The following is a 17,540-nucleotide window of genomic DNA, read 5'->3' as shown; positions in this document are numbered from 1 at the left end:
GGGGCGGGGGGCTGGCAATACTATTTTTACTCAAGGGGACTCCACAACAATATTGTTACTGAAAGGGGGGCTCGACATAAAAAGGTTTCAATACCACTGAACTAAACTGTGGTATTCTATTACCACTGAGCTACAGCCATTTGATATTTAGGTGATTAAAACTTTCTCTCTTCCACAGCTAATGTCACAATGTATAGAGAATAATGTAAGTCTTAGCTTTAATCACCAGGTGCTGACTGAATGGTGACGTAACACTCTATAAATAAACCATTAAACATAACTGCTGATCATATTCCACTTGCGTTGCCCTGAATTATTCTCAGAACAGACATTTGTATGAAGTCATTTTTTGGTTCCTTAGGGTTTGCTGCTGATGCCTCATACGGCCACACAGGGAATCCCAATGTTGAATTTGTCCTGTGTAGCACAGAGTTTTTGGGACAGACTGTAGCCTCTTTTGCTAGGTACTGGTAAAACGCACATATGATCCGAGAAAGTTTGTGTAATCGCTCAAGAAAAATCCATCAATGGGAGCTGTCCTTATTGGCCAGCCTTGATGGTCACATGAAAACCATGCTCAAGTTACAGTCCTTCTGGAGTGGATAAAGTCAATGCAATTTCCTGGGAAGCAATGATGATTACTGAGACACAGGTAGTCCTAAACTTCATAAGTCTCTGCATTGGCTTATTTGTTTTGCTGAGAGATAACATTGTATCACCTGGCCAGCTCCCAGCACGATTACAACATATGCCTTGTTGCAGCAGTAGAATGATCAGCCTTATATCGGGGAGCTGCCTGGGATGGATAGTAGATGGGGTGCTGACCATGCTGGGCCTGCCCAGGCAATCCTGGCAGTTTGCCTTTCATATGTTCAAGTCTAGTCCCTACAAGTGGGTAAAGGAGGCGGGGGGGGGTAACGTAGCTCCACTAATAATGTCTAGAAGATAAAGGCTTACCTGCCCAGTGTGCTTTTCAGGACCTTTCTGTAGGATGGCCAGTTCTGTTGGGATCTCAGTGACGGGTCAAGGGCACTATTTTCTTACACCCTATTGGACTGGTCTCTATATTTAAACAATATGAAGACATACTTGTAGCTGATAAAGAAGGCTAGCTCCATTATTGATGGAGGGTCCATGTGGTTCTTCTAGGTTCTGGGTCTTTACCCAGAAGCCTTGTTTTCGGTGAACAGCAACTTAAAATGAGACTTGGTCTTTCTGTGCAAATCAAATAAGCGATTTGTAGGCAGGTGTGATATGATCACATTCCTTCATACCAGGAAATTCCTAGCTGCTTGGCCCTGCATCCCTTGCTTTATTTGTATTAGGTTTTGGGTAGACAAACATCAATGTCTGTGAAGGATTGCCATCTAAGCCCTGGCTATTTTTGATTTGTATTAGTAAAATGATGCAGATAATTCTATCAAAGGAAGGGTGGCCTGCTAACCAGAATCCCCCCCTCCCCCCACCCCAGCCAAGTCACTCCTGCACAGAGGTTGCATTTATATGCAGCTTCAAGGCTACAACATATGCTCCTCTACGTTACAATTACTTAATTATACGAAATAACCATTCTGGTGGCAGTTGTAACCTTTAACCATAAGCCATACCTGAGTTTGGGGTATGGAGGCTGATATTTCCTATAATTATTAAAGGTACACCACACCATGGACAGACTGTGTATATTCCCCCCAGACTGGCTGTCTCTGCTGCACCCATCAGGGCCACTGCAAGGTGGCAGCCTTCGTTTGATCCTTTGTGAGGATGATAACACCCCTTTCCAGTTAAAAAGCCTAGTAGAAGCTGTCCTGGTAAATAGGAATAAAAGGGCACACTCTACACAAAAGCACTAGCCTTACACCAGGGTGTTGCATATCAAAGGGCCTTTGATGGGAATGGGGCAGAGTAGGAGTAGCCAAAGGGAGTTCAGCACAAGTGGATTCAACCATCTTGATTATGTCTATATCTCTTTCCTTCCCATCATCTCCACTTCCTTGTAGAACAAAGCACTTTAGGTATGATGCAAGTAGGCAAAGCCCACTTGTCACAAGAACTTTGGACCCCTTAAAGCAGGCTTGTTTTTGCCCAATTCCCTGTGGACTTTTTTGTATAAAAGAGGCACTCCTCCTTTGATTTACTTTTAGACCATCCAGGACATAAGGATTCATTTGGACTTTTTTGGGAGAGTTAACTTTCCCTCAGCTATTGAGGTGAAGGATGATTCCAAGGCAGAGGCAATCTCTGCTAACTACCCAATCTCAGGGAACATCAGGTCCAGTGACTCCTGTAGAGGATCAGGACCTGCCACTGTGCACCAAATATCGATAGGCTACGAGAGCAGAACCTGAAAGGGCCTCACCGTGTCTTAGGGCCGCTGTAGCGGGTCTCACAGCATCAGGGAGGGCCATATCAGACAGGATGCCTCTTGTACTGTATCAAACCGGTCAAACCGCATTTGAACAAAGTTCACTGCACTCAAATCACAAGTTACAGCCGGTGCTGCTTTTGGCACTTCATTGAACGTTCAAACCACTGCTTTGTATCAACCGAACCAGCTTGCAGCTGCAAATCAAACCGGACTGCTGCCTCTTCAATCCCTGCCTGAGATCACCAAGGTCACTGCATCGGATTGACAGAACTTGAGTCGAACCGCTGGAGGCATTGAGTCCCTCATCAACCAGAAACAGCTTTTACTGTCTCGTCCCCTGATAGGACCCCGGGTAAGCCATCCAAACCACGCGACCTATATGCCGCAACGAGCCCCCGCTTCGAACCAACTAGATGCCAGCTCACTGCTTGACCCAGCACAACACACCGCACCCAAACCTGGTTAAAACCTATGTTACAGTATAGCTCAAAGACTGGTTGTATGCTGTCGAACTACCAAGAACAGCGAGAAGGTTTTATTGATTGCCAACTACCCCCCACCATCTGTGGGCCTTTGAAACTGGTTAGGTCCTCTTTTTCACATTGTGGCGCTGTATTGCCTTTTTCCTCCCTGCTGAATAGACAGAGGACATCTATTACATTCTGCACATCGCTGTTGTTCTTTACAGAGGCGGGTTTTAAGATTTTGTTTTTATAGTTAGTTGTACATTGATGTGTTTAATCAAAGTATATATATTTTTATACAACCTTGATTGGATATTGCTCTTATTTTGAACTGTTGTACTTTGCCTTTTCAGCGGCTACTGGATCACAATCACACCCATTCTGAAGGTATAGCCTTCCCTCAGCCCACGTTACCAGGAAAGGACGAAGGAGGTATATCGCTTGCCTTCGCCTGTTTGACCATTATGGTTAGGACTGCTGATTTGTAGGAGTGCAGGCAGTTTAGCCACTACTCATCCTTCCCATCTGTGTCTTAGCACTTGCACTATCTGAAATGTCGCCAAGCTGAGTACGCTAATTGATTTCACATCCTTTTTGTTCATGGCCGGTAAGAATTGTTCCCTCCCTTGCTGTGAAGCGCTTTGAAACACATTGTGTGTAGGCGCTATATAAATAAACTATCATATCATATAATATGGTATCTGGTCATTCCATCGAAATTAGTTCCATCTAATGCATTACCATCGAATTATATCCAACGAAAAGCATTTCCATCGAAATGCCTTTTCAATGAATATAATTCAATGGAAATTCGATGGATTTTTTTATTTTAAAATTAAGGTTAGGGTATGGGGTAGGGCAAGGATAAGGCTGGGGTAAGGGGTAGATTTAGGGTTAGGGTAAGAAGTAGGGCAAGGGTTAGAATTAGGTTTAGGGTTTGAGTTGGGTTAGGGGGGTGTTTTGGGAGTTCGGATGGGGTACGAGGGGGACCCCCCACTCCCCACAAAAAATGCAACGTTTCATGAAGCTGGCCAGTGCTAAAATCTTTTGAAGATTTTAGCACTGGACAGCTCCATGTAACGTTTTAACATTACAAAAAAAATGCCTCGAAATGCTGTTTTTCACATTTAAAAGTGCATATCCATCTGAACTTGTCCATTTTGAAATTTGATGGACTGTTTTCGATGAAAATGCACTTTTACATGTAAAAGATAGCATTTCTACGGAAAGGCATTCGATGCTTTTGCATTGATGGAAATTCATTTCTATGCATTTGAAATCGATGGATTTACCATAAACCTATAGTATAGTCCAAACGGATTCAGGCGATGCCCTGTCACCTGGAATTCCCCACTGGAAATCCATTTATTCTGACCTATGGCTATCCCAGTGCAAGTCAATTTTGGAGATAGAGAACCCCAATACATCTTCATGTACCTGTGCCTCAACAGACCTTGAGTGCCTCCCACCAACCACATCCAGTAGCCTGATCTCACCTCCTCTGGCACTCAATTTCAAGAATCGGGAGTCAAATGACTCACACATTGTAACCACAATGCTCGTTCTGGGTTCTGGTAATAGTATGTTAGTGGTAGGAAGACATAAATGAAAGACTGATAGGTCCCTCACAATAGCATGACATAAGGAAAAGGAAAGAAATTGTGCTTTTCTTCCATGAAGTGCATAAAATGTATTTCCATGCTTGATTTCGTATTCTGGTTGCATATGTCAGATTTGGGTTCATATACGCAGTCACAGGGGGTAGGACGAGTGCTTTAATGCCGTAAGTGTGACAGTGGTGTGGGTCAGCTGACTGCTTGGGTGCAGCATTGGCAGCAGTGCATTTGTTGCTGCACTTATCTTGTTTTGAGAGATAGTTCTTGCATAGATGTTTAGTCGCTGCAGTGCTCGTGGTCGGATGCTGAATTCCAGGTGAGATGGGTATAAACACGAGTGGCTCTTCACCAAAGTGCCTGATGGACAGTATCAAATTCCAAATCGTGTTCCACATCATAAATATGGAAAACCAAAGAAATTAATTTTGCGTGTTGCTCAGAGGTCTTTTTCTTAACAGCCCCAAAACTTAAGAGACACCCCAAGCGGGCACTAGCCACCCTCTATCAAAACAACCTAGAAAATAAGGTGACTAAAATCCAAATATGCCAGCCAGGGCTTGCCTGGTCAACAGGATGATGAATACACTGTGGGATCGCGGGAATTCTACTGATGAATGCCTACCACCTATGAGGAGGGCTATACAGCAATATTCCTTATAGATACTATTATGGTCTTCTGCTACCACGTCCTACTACATATTCTCAAAGCTACCCAAATGAGGAATTTCAATTGGCTCATTCTACCCTGAATCTCTGCCAGGGACTCCTTTAAGGCAGCCTTGGGTGGCTCTCCAAAATGTTCCATTAGACAGTTTGTTCACACGAGCCAATTGCCTATTCATACTTCAGTGTTTCTCTCATTCAGATCCCCTCCCTACATTCCACTGTAACAAGTTAATTCATCGAGACATCATGCCTGAAAGTCAAATGGTCCCTAGTCCTAGGACTCAAATGTCAGACCTGGCCTTCAAAACCTGCTCTAAAGAAAGTTACTAGTTTCATTCTGTTCCCTGCATCCCTTAAGACAGGAAGTACCCAAAACTATGAATCTCTCTCCCCAAAAACGACATAATCTGTCACCTTGACAAGACTGAAACAGATACAACTATATATTACGCATAGGGCATACATGACACCTTGGAGGATATCGAGGTTTGAGAATGCAGGACGGCAAGCATGCCCCAAATGTGATGAGGAGAACGCAGGCATGGTTCATATGTTCTGGTCATGCCCGGTCATAGAACGTTTCTGGGGTGCAGTGAAAGAGAAACTGGGGAAAAAAGGGGTTAAGATTGTAGTGGACACAGTGAGGGCCTGTCTGTTGGGGGGGTTTCCAAGATCACGGAAGTTCAAGCATGTCAGTAAACTAAAGGACCTGGCTTATGTGCTTTCAAAAAGGAGAATTGCCATGGGTTGGAAGACCTGCCATATGCCAAATGTGGAGGTGTAGTGGAGAGATTTACAAAAATGGGCGGAAACAGAAACCATGGTATGGCAAGAGGCTAGTAACACAGGGGGGAGGAGGAGACAGAGTCCCTGATGGCCTGGAAATTATTGATAGCTGAGCTGTTGGGTCAATTGAAGACCCGGCAGGCGTTATAGAAGGGGAGACTGTACCACAGGACGCAGAAACAGAAGGTTAAAAGAAACAGACCCGTAAAGGGGGGATGGAAAGGGAAGCTGTGACTAGAATTTGTGGAAGTATAATGAAGCGGCTTAAGGTTGCACTGCTTGTTTGGTTTGTATGGTTTTGTTGTGTTAATAAATCAATAACATTTTTCAAAAATAAATAAAAATCTGTCACCTTGACTGAAGAGTCAAAGACAATTAGAATTGCTACTGGCCCTGACACAAGCCCAAGGAAAAAAACTTAAAGCTCTACTAAAAGGCCAGAGGCATCAGCTAACATGACACAGCGATTGACGAAAAAAGCCTTCACCCCTTCCAACTATTGTGTGAATGAAACACATTTGAGCTATCCAAAGGACGGACAACCATGGCCCCTATCTGGCGCTATTTGGACAACCCAACATTGAGAACCTATACAGCATTCAGAAATGAGGAGACTCTCCATGACTTGCAGTGCCTTGCCCTTGCCTAGGTTTATTGCAACTATCATCAAAGTCTTTTCGCCAGTCTGTAGCCATATGTCAACTCTGCATCAAATCATATATGGCCACAGGATTCATGAAACAAAAGGTTCCAAACTACTAGTCCTCAAAACAGTACTAAACTCCTTGCCAACAAATCTCTTGCATCTGTCCCAGGGCAGTCAATCAGCCCAAAGTAATTCAAAAGAAAACTAAATTCCCATATTGGATCAGAAGTCATCAATTCCAGCAACTACCTCCAACTAGTCAGACTCATCTATGCTTAGCCTCAACAGAGAACTGATCCCATCTCAACTACTCAAACTCCTTCCACCAAGCCATACCAAAATCGAAAATCTCCCACATTCAAGGGGCGCAACCGGATCAAAGCCTTGGGATTGTATCATCACATGCCTGAAGATAATCCACTTACCATCAATGCCAAGTAAACATCAAAGGCCTTTGCCTCACCCATAAATGCCTTCATAGAACAGCCCCAACAAACCTTCGAAACCCAGTAAAAAGCTACAACCCTACCCGATCCCTGCACTCATCCACCCAAAGCCTACCTCTCATCCCAAGAAGAGGCTGCACCTTATGATGGGTCTCTACGAAGGGATCTCAGCCATTTAACGCTCTCCCTGGTGAAATAGGTCCTCATGAAAACAAACTATTGTTCAGGAAACTAAGAACTCAAAACTCCACTTTGAGTTCCTTATTTTTCCAGTCTGTCAGTCAAGAAAAAGCACTTTGATTATATACAGTCATCCTGCCATATGATTTAAACTCATGAATTGCAACACCTGCCAGGTACATGCTCATGATCAGTCTTGAGCACATCAAATGTCTTCCACTCATGTCAAGTAGACCAGTCATGCAACTGGTGTCCGAAAAGGGTCATTCAAACCATGACCATCCCTAAAAAAGGCTCATGTACTTTAAGTAATAGGTGTATCAATCAAAACTGCCTTTGTGCACTGGCAAATGGTACCCAACTTTCACATGTACATACTGGCCCGTGCACAAAGCCCGAGTAGCAAACAGCTGTGCAAGGACTGAAAGCTTTATTCTTTACCTTAGTATCGTAACATCCTCCCGGAGCTGGCCTCCTTGAATACAGGTCTTCTCGACAGCAGATTGTGTTGCAGGGATTATACTCTGCATACGGGTCCTTATAATAATCTGCAAAAAAATGTTTTAAACACAAACCATTTCAGTGTATCAGAGGTAATGCCTGCTTTGCTACACTACACAGATTGAAAGTCGGCATTATGTTGACAAAGTTCATTGGTAAGCAAGTCTGACTAATTAAAAACAGTGGTAATGGGAAAGACCCACTGGAGAGATAAAGGAAGGCCTCTTAGGGGAAGAACATTAAAGAGAAGCAAGAGCAAGGAAACAAGTGTCAGAGAGCAAGTCTGATCTTAATTAACAGAGATTCAAATAGGCAGCACAGGGGGTATGCAGTGATATACCGAATAGAAAACAACGAATTTAAACGAAACAAAACTTCTAAAAAAAAAAATATGATTTTTTTTAAATGTACATATGGGGTTGGAAATGAGAATAGTAGTCTTTGGGATGGGGAAAGGTATAACATAAAAAAAATAAAAGGGTGGATTTGGAGGGGACCCCCCAAAAACATCAAATAAAATGCGTTCATTTTGTTTTAGATCTTTTGTGTTCGTTCAAAATTCATTTCTTGTTTCATAATTCGATATAATCACATGTAATCAGCACAGGCAAGTGCAAGAACCAGATTGTATAGAGTTGGGGATGAGGCTTCCACTATCATGCAAATTGAAGGATGGGAAAGAGTTTGTGGGGGAGCAATGCCTTGCTCAGGAAGATGAGAACTATATACAAAGCGGTGAGCATGGTTGACTTGAATTGATGGTGAGAGCTAAATAAAGAGGATGTACTTTACGCAGGGAGGGTGAGAACAAGGGAGATTTCCACAAAAGGAGAATGTTTCAGAAATAAAAGGCCAACGGACATGCAGAAGATCAGTGAACTAAGATGCTAGAAACAAAGAAAAATGACTTGCAAATGGGATTGAAGTGAATTGGATCATTAAAACAGCTCAGCTTCATTGTAGCCTCAAAAATGAGGCAAAATGTAGAAATCCATAATGGATTAGGCTTCTGAGGAGAGCGAAAGGAGAATAAAAACTAGAGGGACATTTTAGGGAGAGAAAGCACTGAAATCTTGGAGAGATGGGATATCTGTCAGGTAGGGGAGAACACTGGGCATGTAGCACAAGGATTCCCCAAAAATCAAAGGCGTTGTTCTCCATGACAGGCACTATCTTGTTGATGGATTTTGAGGGAGACAGAAGGATGAAGGGAATCTTCCAAGGCGCACATACAAATTCCTGGCAGACGGACAGGCATGCCACATACTGTTGTATCTCATTATGTTCTTCATGGAGTCCATGTCATTCACCATGCCCTGGTCTCGGCGGAAGATCTTGGCTCGAGGGGCCAAGTCATATGACAGATCAGGACCATACATCCCGACCACAGCTGGGTATCCACTCAACTCGTAGATGACGTCATGGAAGGGGACATTATATGAAGGCCAGTAGCCTGAGAGCAAGGAAAGACAAGAACAGATTCTCAAGTCACGTGCCTGGTTTGCTAATTTCCACAGTACAAATCATTAATCTCACAAACAGTATACATTTATTTTCAGTATGATACAATGGCTGTATGAATAAGATAGCACTGTCAGTCCTCACTGGACTCAAACTGCAGACCACAGAATGACTGTGGTAGTGGGTGCTGACAGGCCCAATCTGATGGCCACCTTGCCTTTCCATTTACTGCACAGGGCAGAAAAACTAATTACATGGGATGTAGGATTTACAGTGACATCAGGTTAAATAACTTACATGGTGATCACAGGTATTGTACACTTTACATCAATGTTTCCAACTCATCTTCGCTAGTTTAATCATACTTGGATTGCCTCCGATTTTTTTTTTATAACAATTTTTATTTGTGCTCATATTCAAAGGTCACCACAACATAGTCAAGATGACATTTGACAGTTGAAACATATACGGTAACCAGCACAGCGCGCAATAACATGCAAAAACAACATAACCAATGCAATTAACTTACAAACTACAAACAAAGCCTTCTGCACCCCGATTTCCATCCTCCTCACACCCTCAGCAGAAGCCCCCCCACTCTAACCCTGCAACCCATTCAATTCTTGCAACAACCCTGGCATTACAAGTCCAACATTACAATACTGTCCTCCCGGGGTGGACATTTCTTCTGAGTGGCAAATATTTCCAAGGTCAGGGCATTCCACTCCGCTATATCCACACTGTGTTCCCTCATGCCCCTATGCAGAGCTCTGTACCACACAGCAGTTTGAGCCATTGCCCATCTCTGCATGTCACACCACCATGCCTCCACGCTAGGGCCAGCTGCTGATTTCCAGGCCATTGCAATTCTATGCTTAGGCAGGACGCAGATGAGGTCTTTCATTTTGGTGAGATGTGCAGCTCCCCTCTTCCGCTGCAACAGCTCGAGCAAGAAGGCTTTGGGGGGCCACTCATGCATAATTATACCACCATCAGAACTGCTTAGTCACCGGACACAAAACATGTGCAGAATGTATGCTTCCTGATCTGCCCTAGGTCATGTATGCCCAATGCGTGAAGAGCTGTGTGAGTTTAAACCTGCGTTTTCATGAAATTCGTTTTGTTTAAGGCAATATCTGCACCCATTTCGTGTGCAAAAAGGTCTTGTTCAGGTTCATCTCCCACCTAGTCTGACCCCAAGGTCTGCAACAAAAAGCATGCTCAAGAGCAGCTTGTAGAGTCTAGAGTCCACATACCCACAATCCAGCACATCATAGATTGGCCCTAATACTGGGTCACTTGCCAGGGCCATCTATTTTCTACTTCTCACATTACACTGATGTAGAATACAAATTGGCATCTATGTATGCCTGCCCACTCCCTAAATGCCACAAAATCCATCAGCTTCCCATCCTTGAGCAGGTCATCCACTGTGGCCGCTTCGTGGACTCCTCAGTGTTTCCAAAACACCTGTAATCTGCCTGGCTGTTTAGCCAAAACGGCAACCAGTGGCATTTGCAGAGAGTATGGGTCACTAATTCCTAAGAGCCTACAAACCCTTTGCCACAACACTCTGCCCAGCCCTAAGAGATGCAGTGCCCAGGAAATCAGGGCATCGGGTATCCACATCACCTCTTTTAAAAAATATTGGCGGACTGAGGGCTGCAAAAGAGTGTCCAGCGATGCATTGTCTGCCAGCCATCCTGCGACGAATTATATCTGCCCGGCGAAATAATATAGTTCACAATGAGGTATCTTCATTCCCCTGTCCCCGAGTGAGGGGAGAAGGTGGTGCCACTCATACTGTAAAACGAAGAAAAAAGAAAATATATAGGAGCCCCACATAATTAGAGGGCTCGGGAACAATAGTTGTTGTTATTTTAGTTAGTTATTTTAGCTTGTTTTATTGGTGTTTTTGTTGTGTAAGGTGAAGGCCCAGGAGGGGCATTGTGAAGTTTGTGGTATATTTGAGTGTGTAGTGTGTGAGCGATAGAGTGAAGGGGGACAAAAAGGGGAAGAAAAGAATATTTTTAGCAGGGAGTGAAAATTGTTATGTTTTTGGATAACTCTTTAACACTGTGTGCAGTGTGTTAGTATAAGCGTAAGGGCAGTGGAGGCACAACCACCACAAACAGAAGTACCATAATCAGTGGGTGACAGAGACAAGAAGAGGGGGGATGCACCGCTAATGGCCACGGCAGGGCTCCCACAATAATGGCATGCTAGAACATATGTACACTTTTCTAACAGCCAACTATAAGGGAAAACAATTACAAAGACGGAAGGAAATTTTAGATATCTAGAGGATTTTTGAGGACACTGAAGAGTGTATGGGAGGAGATGGACAGGACGGTAGCATGGGCGAGTGCCCAAGAAGAGAGGGCGGGGCAGCGACAGACCAAGGAGGGATAACCCATTGACATCTCACCCCGCGGTAGGATATACCAACCCTGGCTATGTGTCCAAAGCAGCTACACTGCTCCAATATCCATCCCCTCCAGGCACCCCAGAGATTTGGAGGTGGCCCTGGCCTCAGCAAGAGCAGAATTAAACAGTCTATGGACAGTGCAAACTGGAGTAAAAGCTGACAGACAGGTAGAACAGGCACCGAATGGATGGAAAGCAGGGGATTTCCTATTTAGGGTAGATAATACACCCAAAAAAAACATGCATGTTGAAAAGGAAGGAGAAGGAAGTGGGCGGGCTCACAGCTTGGGATATTACAATGCTGACGGGTAGAGTACATTCGACGAGTTGGAGGATGAGGAAGCAGAACAGGCACCTAAACAAACTCCTAGGGTTGAAAGGTTATGGGATGGGAGGTTAAGGAGTAGGTTTGGCCGGATGGCGGTGGCAAGGAAAAAGGGAAGTGGGAAAAACAGTGAAGGGAACAAGGAAGGATTGCAAATGCCTCTCATACACAAGTGGACCGGCATGCCTCACTATGTGCCATGGACACAGATGAATACAAACAATCTTATAAAAGCACTCCCGGCCCTTACAGCAGGCACGGGGAAATGGATTATGCATTTGAAAAACAAACAGTGGGAGTGCCACTAGCAGTAGTACACATCAAAAGCCTATCGGTAGCTACCCTCAGAGATCATGCTGCTGATGTGTGGGTTAAGGCAGGTTACCCGGGAGTAACCCTGGGGAACGATGCGCATGATAGGGTCTCCTTTAATAAGATTGCTGCGAAAGCATGGGATGTGCTGCGGAGAGCATTTCCTGACACACCCGACTTACAATCTATCATACAACGTACTATGAGCAATGACGAAGACGCCTCTCATTTTATTCTTAAAGTTCAATAGATGTGAGTGCAGAGACAGGTAACACATAGGACCAATCAATACCCTGCATCTATTTTATCATTAAAGAGGGCCTACCCAAAGAAGTGCAGAAGGCACTAGACAAAATTGTGGGTATTGGAGCAAATGAAAATACAGAGAATAATAAAACACCATTGCAGACGAATAAGAGAATGCGACAGGGAAACAAGGCGACAAACAGAGGAAGCGTATCTAGTACAAACAAATTAGCTAAAGTAGCTGTGGAGGCGTCTGTGTCGACTCTTGCAAAGACTTAAGGGGCAGGACACACCCCTTATTTTGCCAACGCCAGAATAGCAGCGGTCGGGTCAGAAGGAGGCCAAGCACAGTGGCGACAGAATACACAGTACCACAGCTAGCAGTTGCAACAAGGAAGCAGCGAGGAAGTCAAGGGGAGGGGGTTTGGAGGAATGTGACCCAGAGGATGAGGAGTGGGGCAATGCTGGAACTGTGGAAAGTGGGGACACTTCTCAAAAGAGTGTAGAAGCAGACAGTGGATGGGGTACAGTTATGGTCAGCCCCCTCAAGGGGAACCTCAGGGGCCGACTCGCAATATGACTTACATACCCTATGAAATACACCAGGCAGATGTGCAGTTGCCCCTGCAAATACCAGGCCCTCCCACACAGCAACAACCACAGCAGATGATGCAACAATACGTGCCTCACAACAACTTCCAGTGAACAGGAAAAAACAGGAAACACTAACCCCTTCAACTGGACACCTAGTGGCACAGTAGCCCCGTTCCAGGGCGCAACAGTGGTGGGAGGAAACCTCTTCTCATTTCCGGGGACAAATACCTACCCTCACTAGGACAGCCCACAGAGAGCACTTGCGTGTCCGGTAAATTCTGAGAGTTTTCCCGTCAACTTGCTTGGCAGAGATCTGTACAGCAAGTTCAACATGACAATCGTATTTACTGATCCTGGCATTGTTTGCGCCATGCCAGGGATGTGCGCAATGAGAGCGATGGTCATAATACACGCCATGGCACATGAGGTAGTGTGAGGAATACCCATCAACCCAGACGTGTTCATATGCTGCATAACAGTGTTCGTAGAAACAGTGCCACAAATTGCAAAAGTCAGCTGGAGAGTGCCAACGGATTTCAGTTTCCAACCTGTGGTATCCCCAGAATTGGTAGCAGATACAATACTGTCCCTAGACTTACAATGGTTGTTTGTAACTGCAAAAAGAGTAGTTGCCCTCGGAACAGACAAAAAAGGGGGCCAGTGGCGTACTGTATTGTGCATCGATCCCACCATACCCCTCAAGGAAGTGTGAGAAACCAGAAGGTGTCTCACCCACTAGCCCCCAGGAATCAGTCATCCAGGTGTCCAGGACACAGGCATCCCTTTTGGATCCAGTTCCTGGGGGAGGACCATTGCGGGAGGATCACCTGGGTGAGGGGTCTTCGGGGAGTGGGACACCGGATGGTGAGACACAGTATCCCCTTCCCTTTACCCCATCTGACCCAGTAGGTTATTTAGGAACTCTAGTCCCCTTTACAACACAAACACTTTCTCACTGACGGCCCGCTCTAAGAGAAAACAGACCAACACCCAAGCCGTGTACCTGACATGTCCCAATACTATGGTCAGGTGTTGTCAGTCAATTATCAACAATCACTAACACCTGATTTCCATTATACTGCCACACATGGTCAAAAAGCAGAACATGAGAGCACACTCGGAGCACACACGAGGAAACCACAGTTTCGAAACGGCAGCTGAGCAAGAGGGAAAAGACGGCAAAATCAAAAGGGGTCGCAAGGAGGGAAATTCCCTTGACCTTTTCGACCCCAGTCCATTCCCTGTGTCAGTAATCAAGGTTGGGAGAATCACCAGCCGCCCTGGTACCGTCCTTGGCTCCAAGAACAAAGCAGCATCAGTCAACACAGTCGGTGAGTCGGAGAGACCAATACAAGGCCGGTCTGTGTTGATGCCAAGTTTGCAAGCAGCAGCATTGGCGAGTGCTGGAACAAACAAGTTCGTTATGTTATACTGAGAGCCGAATAGCTATACGTTTGTCAATTGACTTGGTAACTGTTGTAGCTTGAAATAAAGCACTTGTATGTTTCTTTGTAACCTGTGTTGATGTGTTTCTATTTGGGCTTCCCGGCCTCATATTATTTTTCTGTTTTCACAGTCCTGTGCTGAAAACGTGGGGAAGGGAAGTCAACAGCTTGAATATCCCGACATATCATTTCTTGAATAATTTTCTTTTGCATAACTTTGTTTTCCACACTATTTGTATTTAGAAGTAAGGATTGGCAATAGGTTTATTAGCATAGGCTCTTTAATTTACCACTAGGACTGCGTTATTATTATTTGTTGGTCGCAGCTTGCTCCCATCTTTAGATTTAGGATTAGATAGGCGTTTTTCAAACCCAGTTTAAAATAAACACCCTTGAACTGTGATCACTTGTATCTGTCATACTGTTTGATACCATGCCTTCCTTACAGAAGTAGAACCTTTCAATGACAATTGCCCCACTCAAACTGCGAAAAAGCAAACCTAAAGCCCACCTCAACTCATGGTTTACCCCCCAGTTAAAAGTTCTAAGGGCTGAGAAAAGAAAACTGGCAGTCTTGTGGAAAAACTTGCCATCCAAAGAAAACAAATATAACTTGAATGAAATGCCTACTAAATACAATGCTGAAATACTATGAACCAAATGTGAAACCTATAATGAAAAGATTCACAAAGCCAGCTCCAGTACGAAGGAACTCTTTGTGGTCCTAAGGGAAATGGAATCTCCTTTCCCCCCTGATGATTACTGCTTAAAGGATAAATTATGGTGTACCAACATCCAAAATACTCTGTCCAATACAATTGCCACTCTCCAAACCAAAATTGCAGCAAAAAGGCTTCACCTCTCCAAATCAGACACCTACCAAATACCCCAAAAACACTCACCTAATCTGCCCAAGGAATTTAAATTTGCTCAAGTTACTACCTTAGAGGTTGACAAGATCATTGCATCGCTCAAACCTTCAAGATGCCAGGGCGATATTTGCCCTGCCCAAATAATCAAACAAGCTGCCAGAGACCTGGCTCCATTTATCACCAAACTAATAAATGCTTCATTTCGCACTAGCAATGTACCTACCAACTTAAAGGATGCGTGGGTTCTGCCGTTGCTAAAGAAATCGTCATTGGACCCATCTATTCCAACTAACTATAGGCCCATCACTACGGTCCCGTTCCTACTTAAAATAGAACAAGCTGCATACCTCAAGATTCAGCAGTATCTAGAGACTAATACTCTCCTAGGACTAAGACAATCTGGTTTCAGACCACTTCATGGCACAGAAACTGCCTTGATAGATTTGAAAATGTAAATTGACCAAGTCAAAGATAATAGGCAATGTGCCCTACTACTTCTTCTAGACCCACCAGCTGCTTTCCATTTGGTGGACCACACAATCCTCTGTCCCCTGCAGCAAACTTCACCCAAAAAGTCTCAGACTGGATCCAATCCTTTCTCAGCAACAGGTCAATGAGAGTCTTTTCTCCTTCGGTCGCTGCCGATCCGTCCCCCATTACATGTGGAGTACTGCAGGGTCCCTGTGTCTCACCGACCATGGATAATATATTCACAAAGCCACTGTTTGACGACCTGGATCATCTTGGTGTCATCTACACTAACTATACAGATGACACCCAGATACTCATACCTCCCTCTGGCAACTATGACACAGACCTCGCACCAGTGAAAAAAAGGTATCTAGTCATTCAGGCATGGATGGCAGTCCATAGCCTATGCCTGAATGAGAAGACCAAGATACTGATTTAAGGAGCCCCTACGAACCTCAAACTTGACGATCAATACTCATCATTCAGAAATCGACCATATTGTCATCAAAGTTGCTAAGGAGACCAAAATGTTAGGATTTTACTTGGATTCAACCTTGAACATGGCCAAACAAGTTAATGCGACGGCCTCTGCAACAGCGTACACCTGCAAGCTGATTCATGCTGGCAAACCTTACTTATCTACCAAGAGTTGTATCACATTATCGAGAGCCTTAATCCTCTCAAAACTTGATTATTGTAACGCCCTCTATGCAGGTGCTAGCAAACATATCAGGAACAAACTCCAAACACTACAAAATAATGCTCTCAGAACAGCACTAAGCATCCCTAGGAGAGAACATATCTCTGAGACCAGAAGAAAGCACAAATGGCTCTCCATCAAGGATAGGATTCAATTGAAAATAGTCTCCATCACCCATAAATATCTAAACAATTCTGCACCGCAGTATTAAAGAGAAAAAATCATTTTAAAAACTTCATTACGTCCTACAAGGACTGCTAACTCTTGCTGCATCGTAGCTACCAGATTCAACCTAAAAAGGGCTGGTGGTAAAAGCTTCCCTGTTAAGGCCGCCCAATTTTGCCTAAGCTTCAGGAAAAACACTAAAAATTGGTTAGTTATGAATGACATCTAACCCTAACTTGTATTATATCACTTTGATGCCATACCTGTCGTGACCCGTGTAAAGCACTTGTTTTTCAACTTGCATAATATGATGCCATACCTGCCTTGACTTTATAATATAACTGTTTCCTCCTTTCAGAATATGCTATTGTATTGTTATATTACACTCGCAATGTGTTTATGTATTTAACTGTAACCATCAAAACTACGTGCAATGTGCCCAAATACCTACGGGTGTGGTGCACTTTATAAATCAATAAACAATGACAGGGAGATAATACTAGAAATGTGCATCCCCTGCGAGATCTTGGTACAGAACTGATGAGTGCAGTGCCCCCTAATGGGCAATGTTACACCACGTCCCTTCATCCAAGCTGACCGAGTATGTGCCAGCACAATTGTGAACAACCGACTCACATGACATAGGGCTACTAAAGGAAGTGACACCAGTACAAATTACACTACAAATTGGAGCAGTATTACCCCAAGTAAAACAGTACCTTTTATCAAGAGAGGCGGAAGAAGGAATAAAAGACACAATATAGGCCCTACTACACCAAGGGATAAAAGTGCCCTCTACTTCACCATGCAATACTGCCATGTACCCTGTCAAAAAAGCAACAGGGAGTAATT

At 44.2% G+C, this 17,540-nt stretch overlaps 1 protein-coding gene and 1 long non-coding RNA gene across 2 annotated transcripts in view; one reads left to right on the top strand and one right to left on the bottom strand.

The window, feature by feature from the left end:
* The window catches only part of PLBD1 (phospholipase B domain containing 1), a 424,699-nt gene that overhangs the window by 70,954 nt on the left and 336,205 nt on the right, over positions 1–17,540 (bottom strand). The window contains exons 9-10 of the mRNA XM_069652727.1: positions 8,938–9,123; positions 7,611–7,717 (exon numbers count right to left, since the gene is read on the bottom strand). Coding sequence (XP_069508828.1) covers positions 7,611–7,717; positions 8,938–9,123 — 293 coding nt within the window. The remainder of the gene's footprint in view (positions 1–7,610; positions 7,718–8,937; positions 9,124–17,540) is intronic.
* LOC138581412 (uncharacterized) overlaps positions 1–17,540 on the top strand; it is a 578,201-nt gene that overhangs the window by 252,516 nt on the left and 308,145 nt on the right. The gene's annotated exons all lie outside the window — the stretch shown is intronic.

The sequence above is a fragment of the Ambystoma mexicanum genome, chromosome 3p (genome assembly GCF_040938575.1).
Source record: "Ambystoma mexicanum isolate Mex_15411 chromosome 3p, UKY_AmexF1_1, whole genome shotgun sequence".
NCBI lineage: Eukaryota > Metazoa > Chordata > Amphibia > Caudata > Ambystomatidae > Ambystoma > Ambystoma mexicanum.
This window is presented reverse-complemented; position numbering and strand designations above follow the sequence as displayed.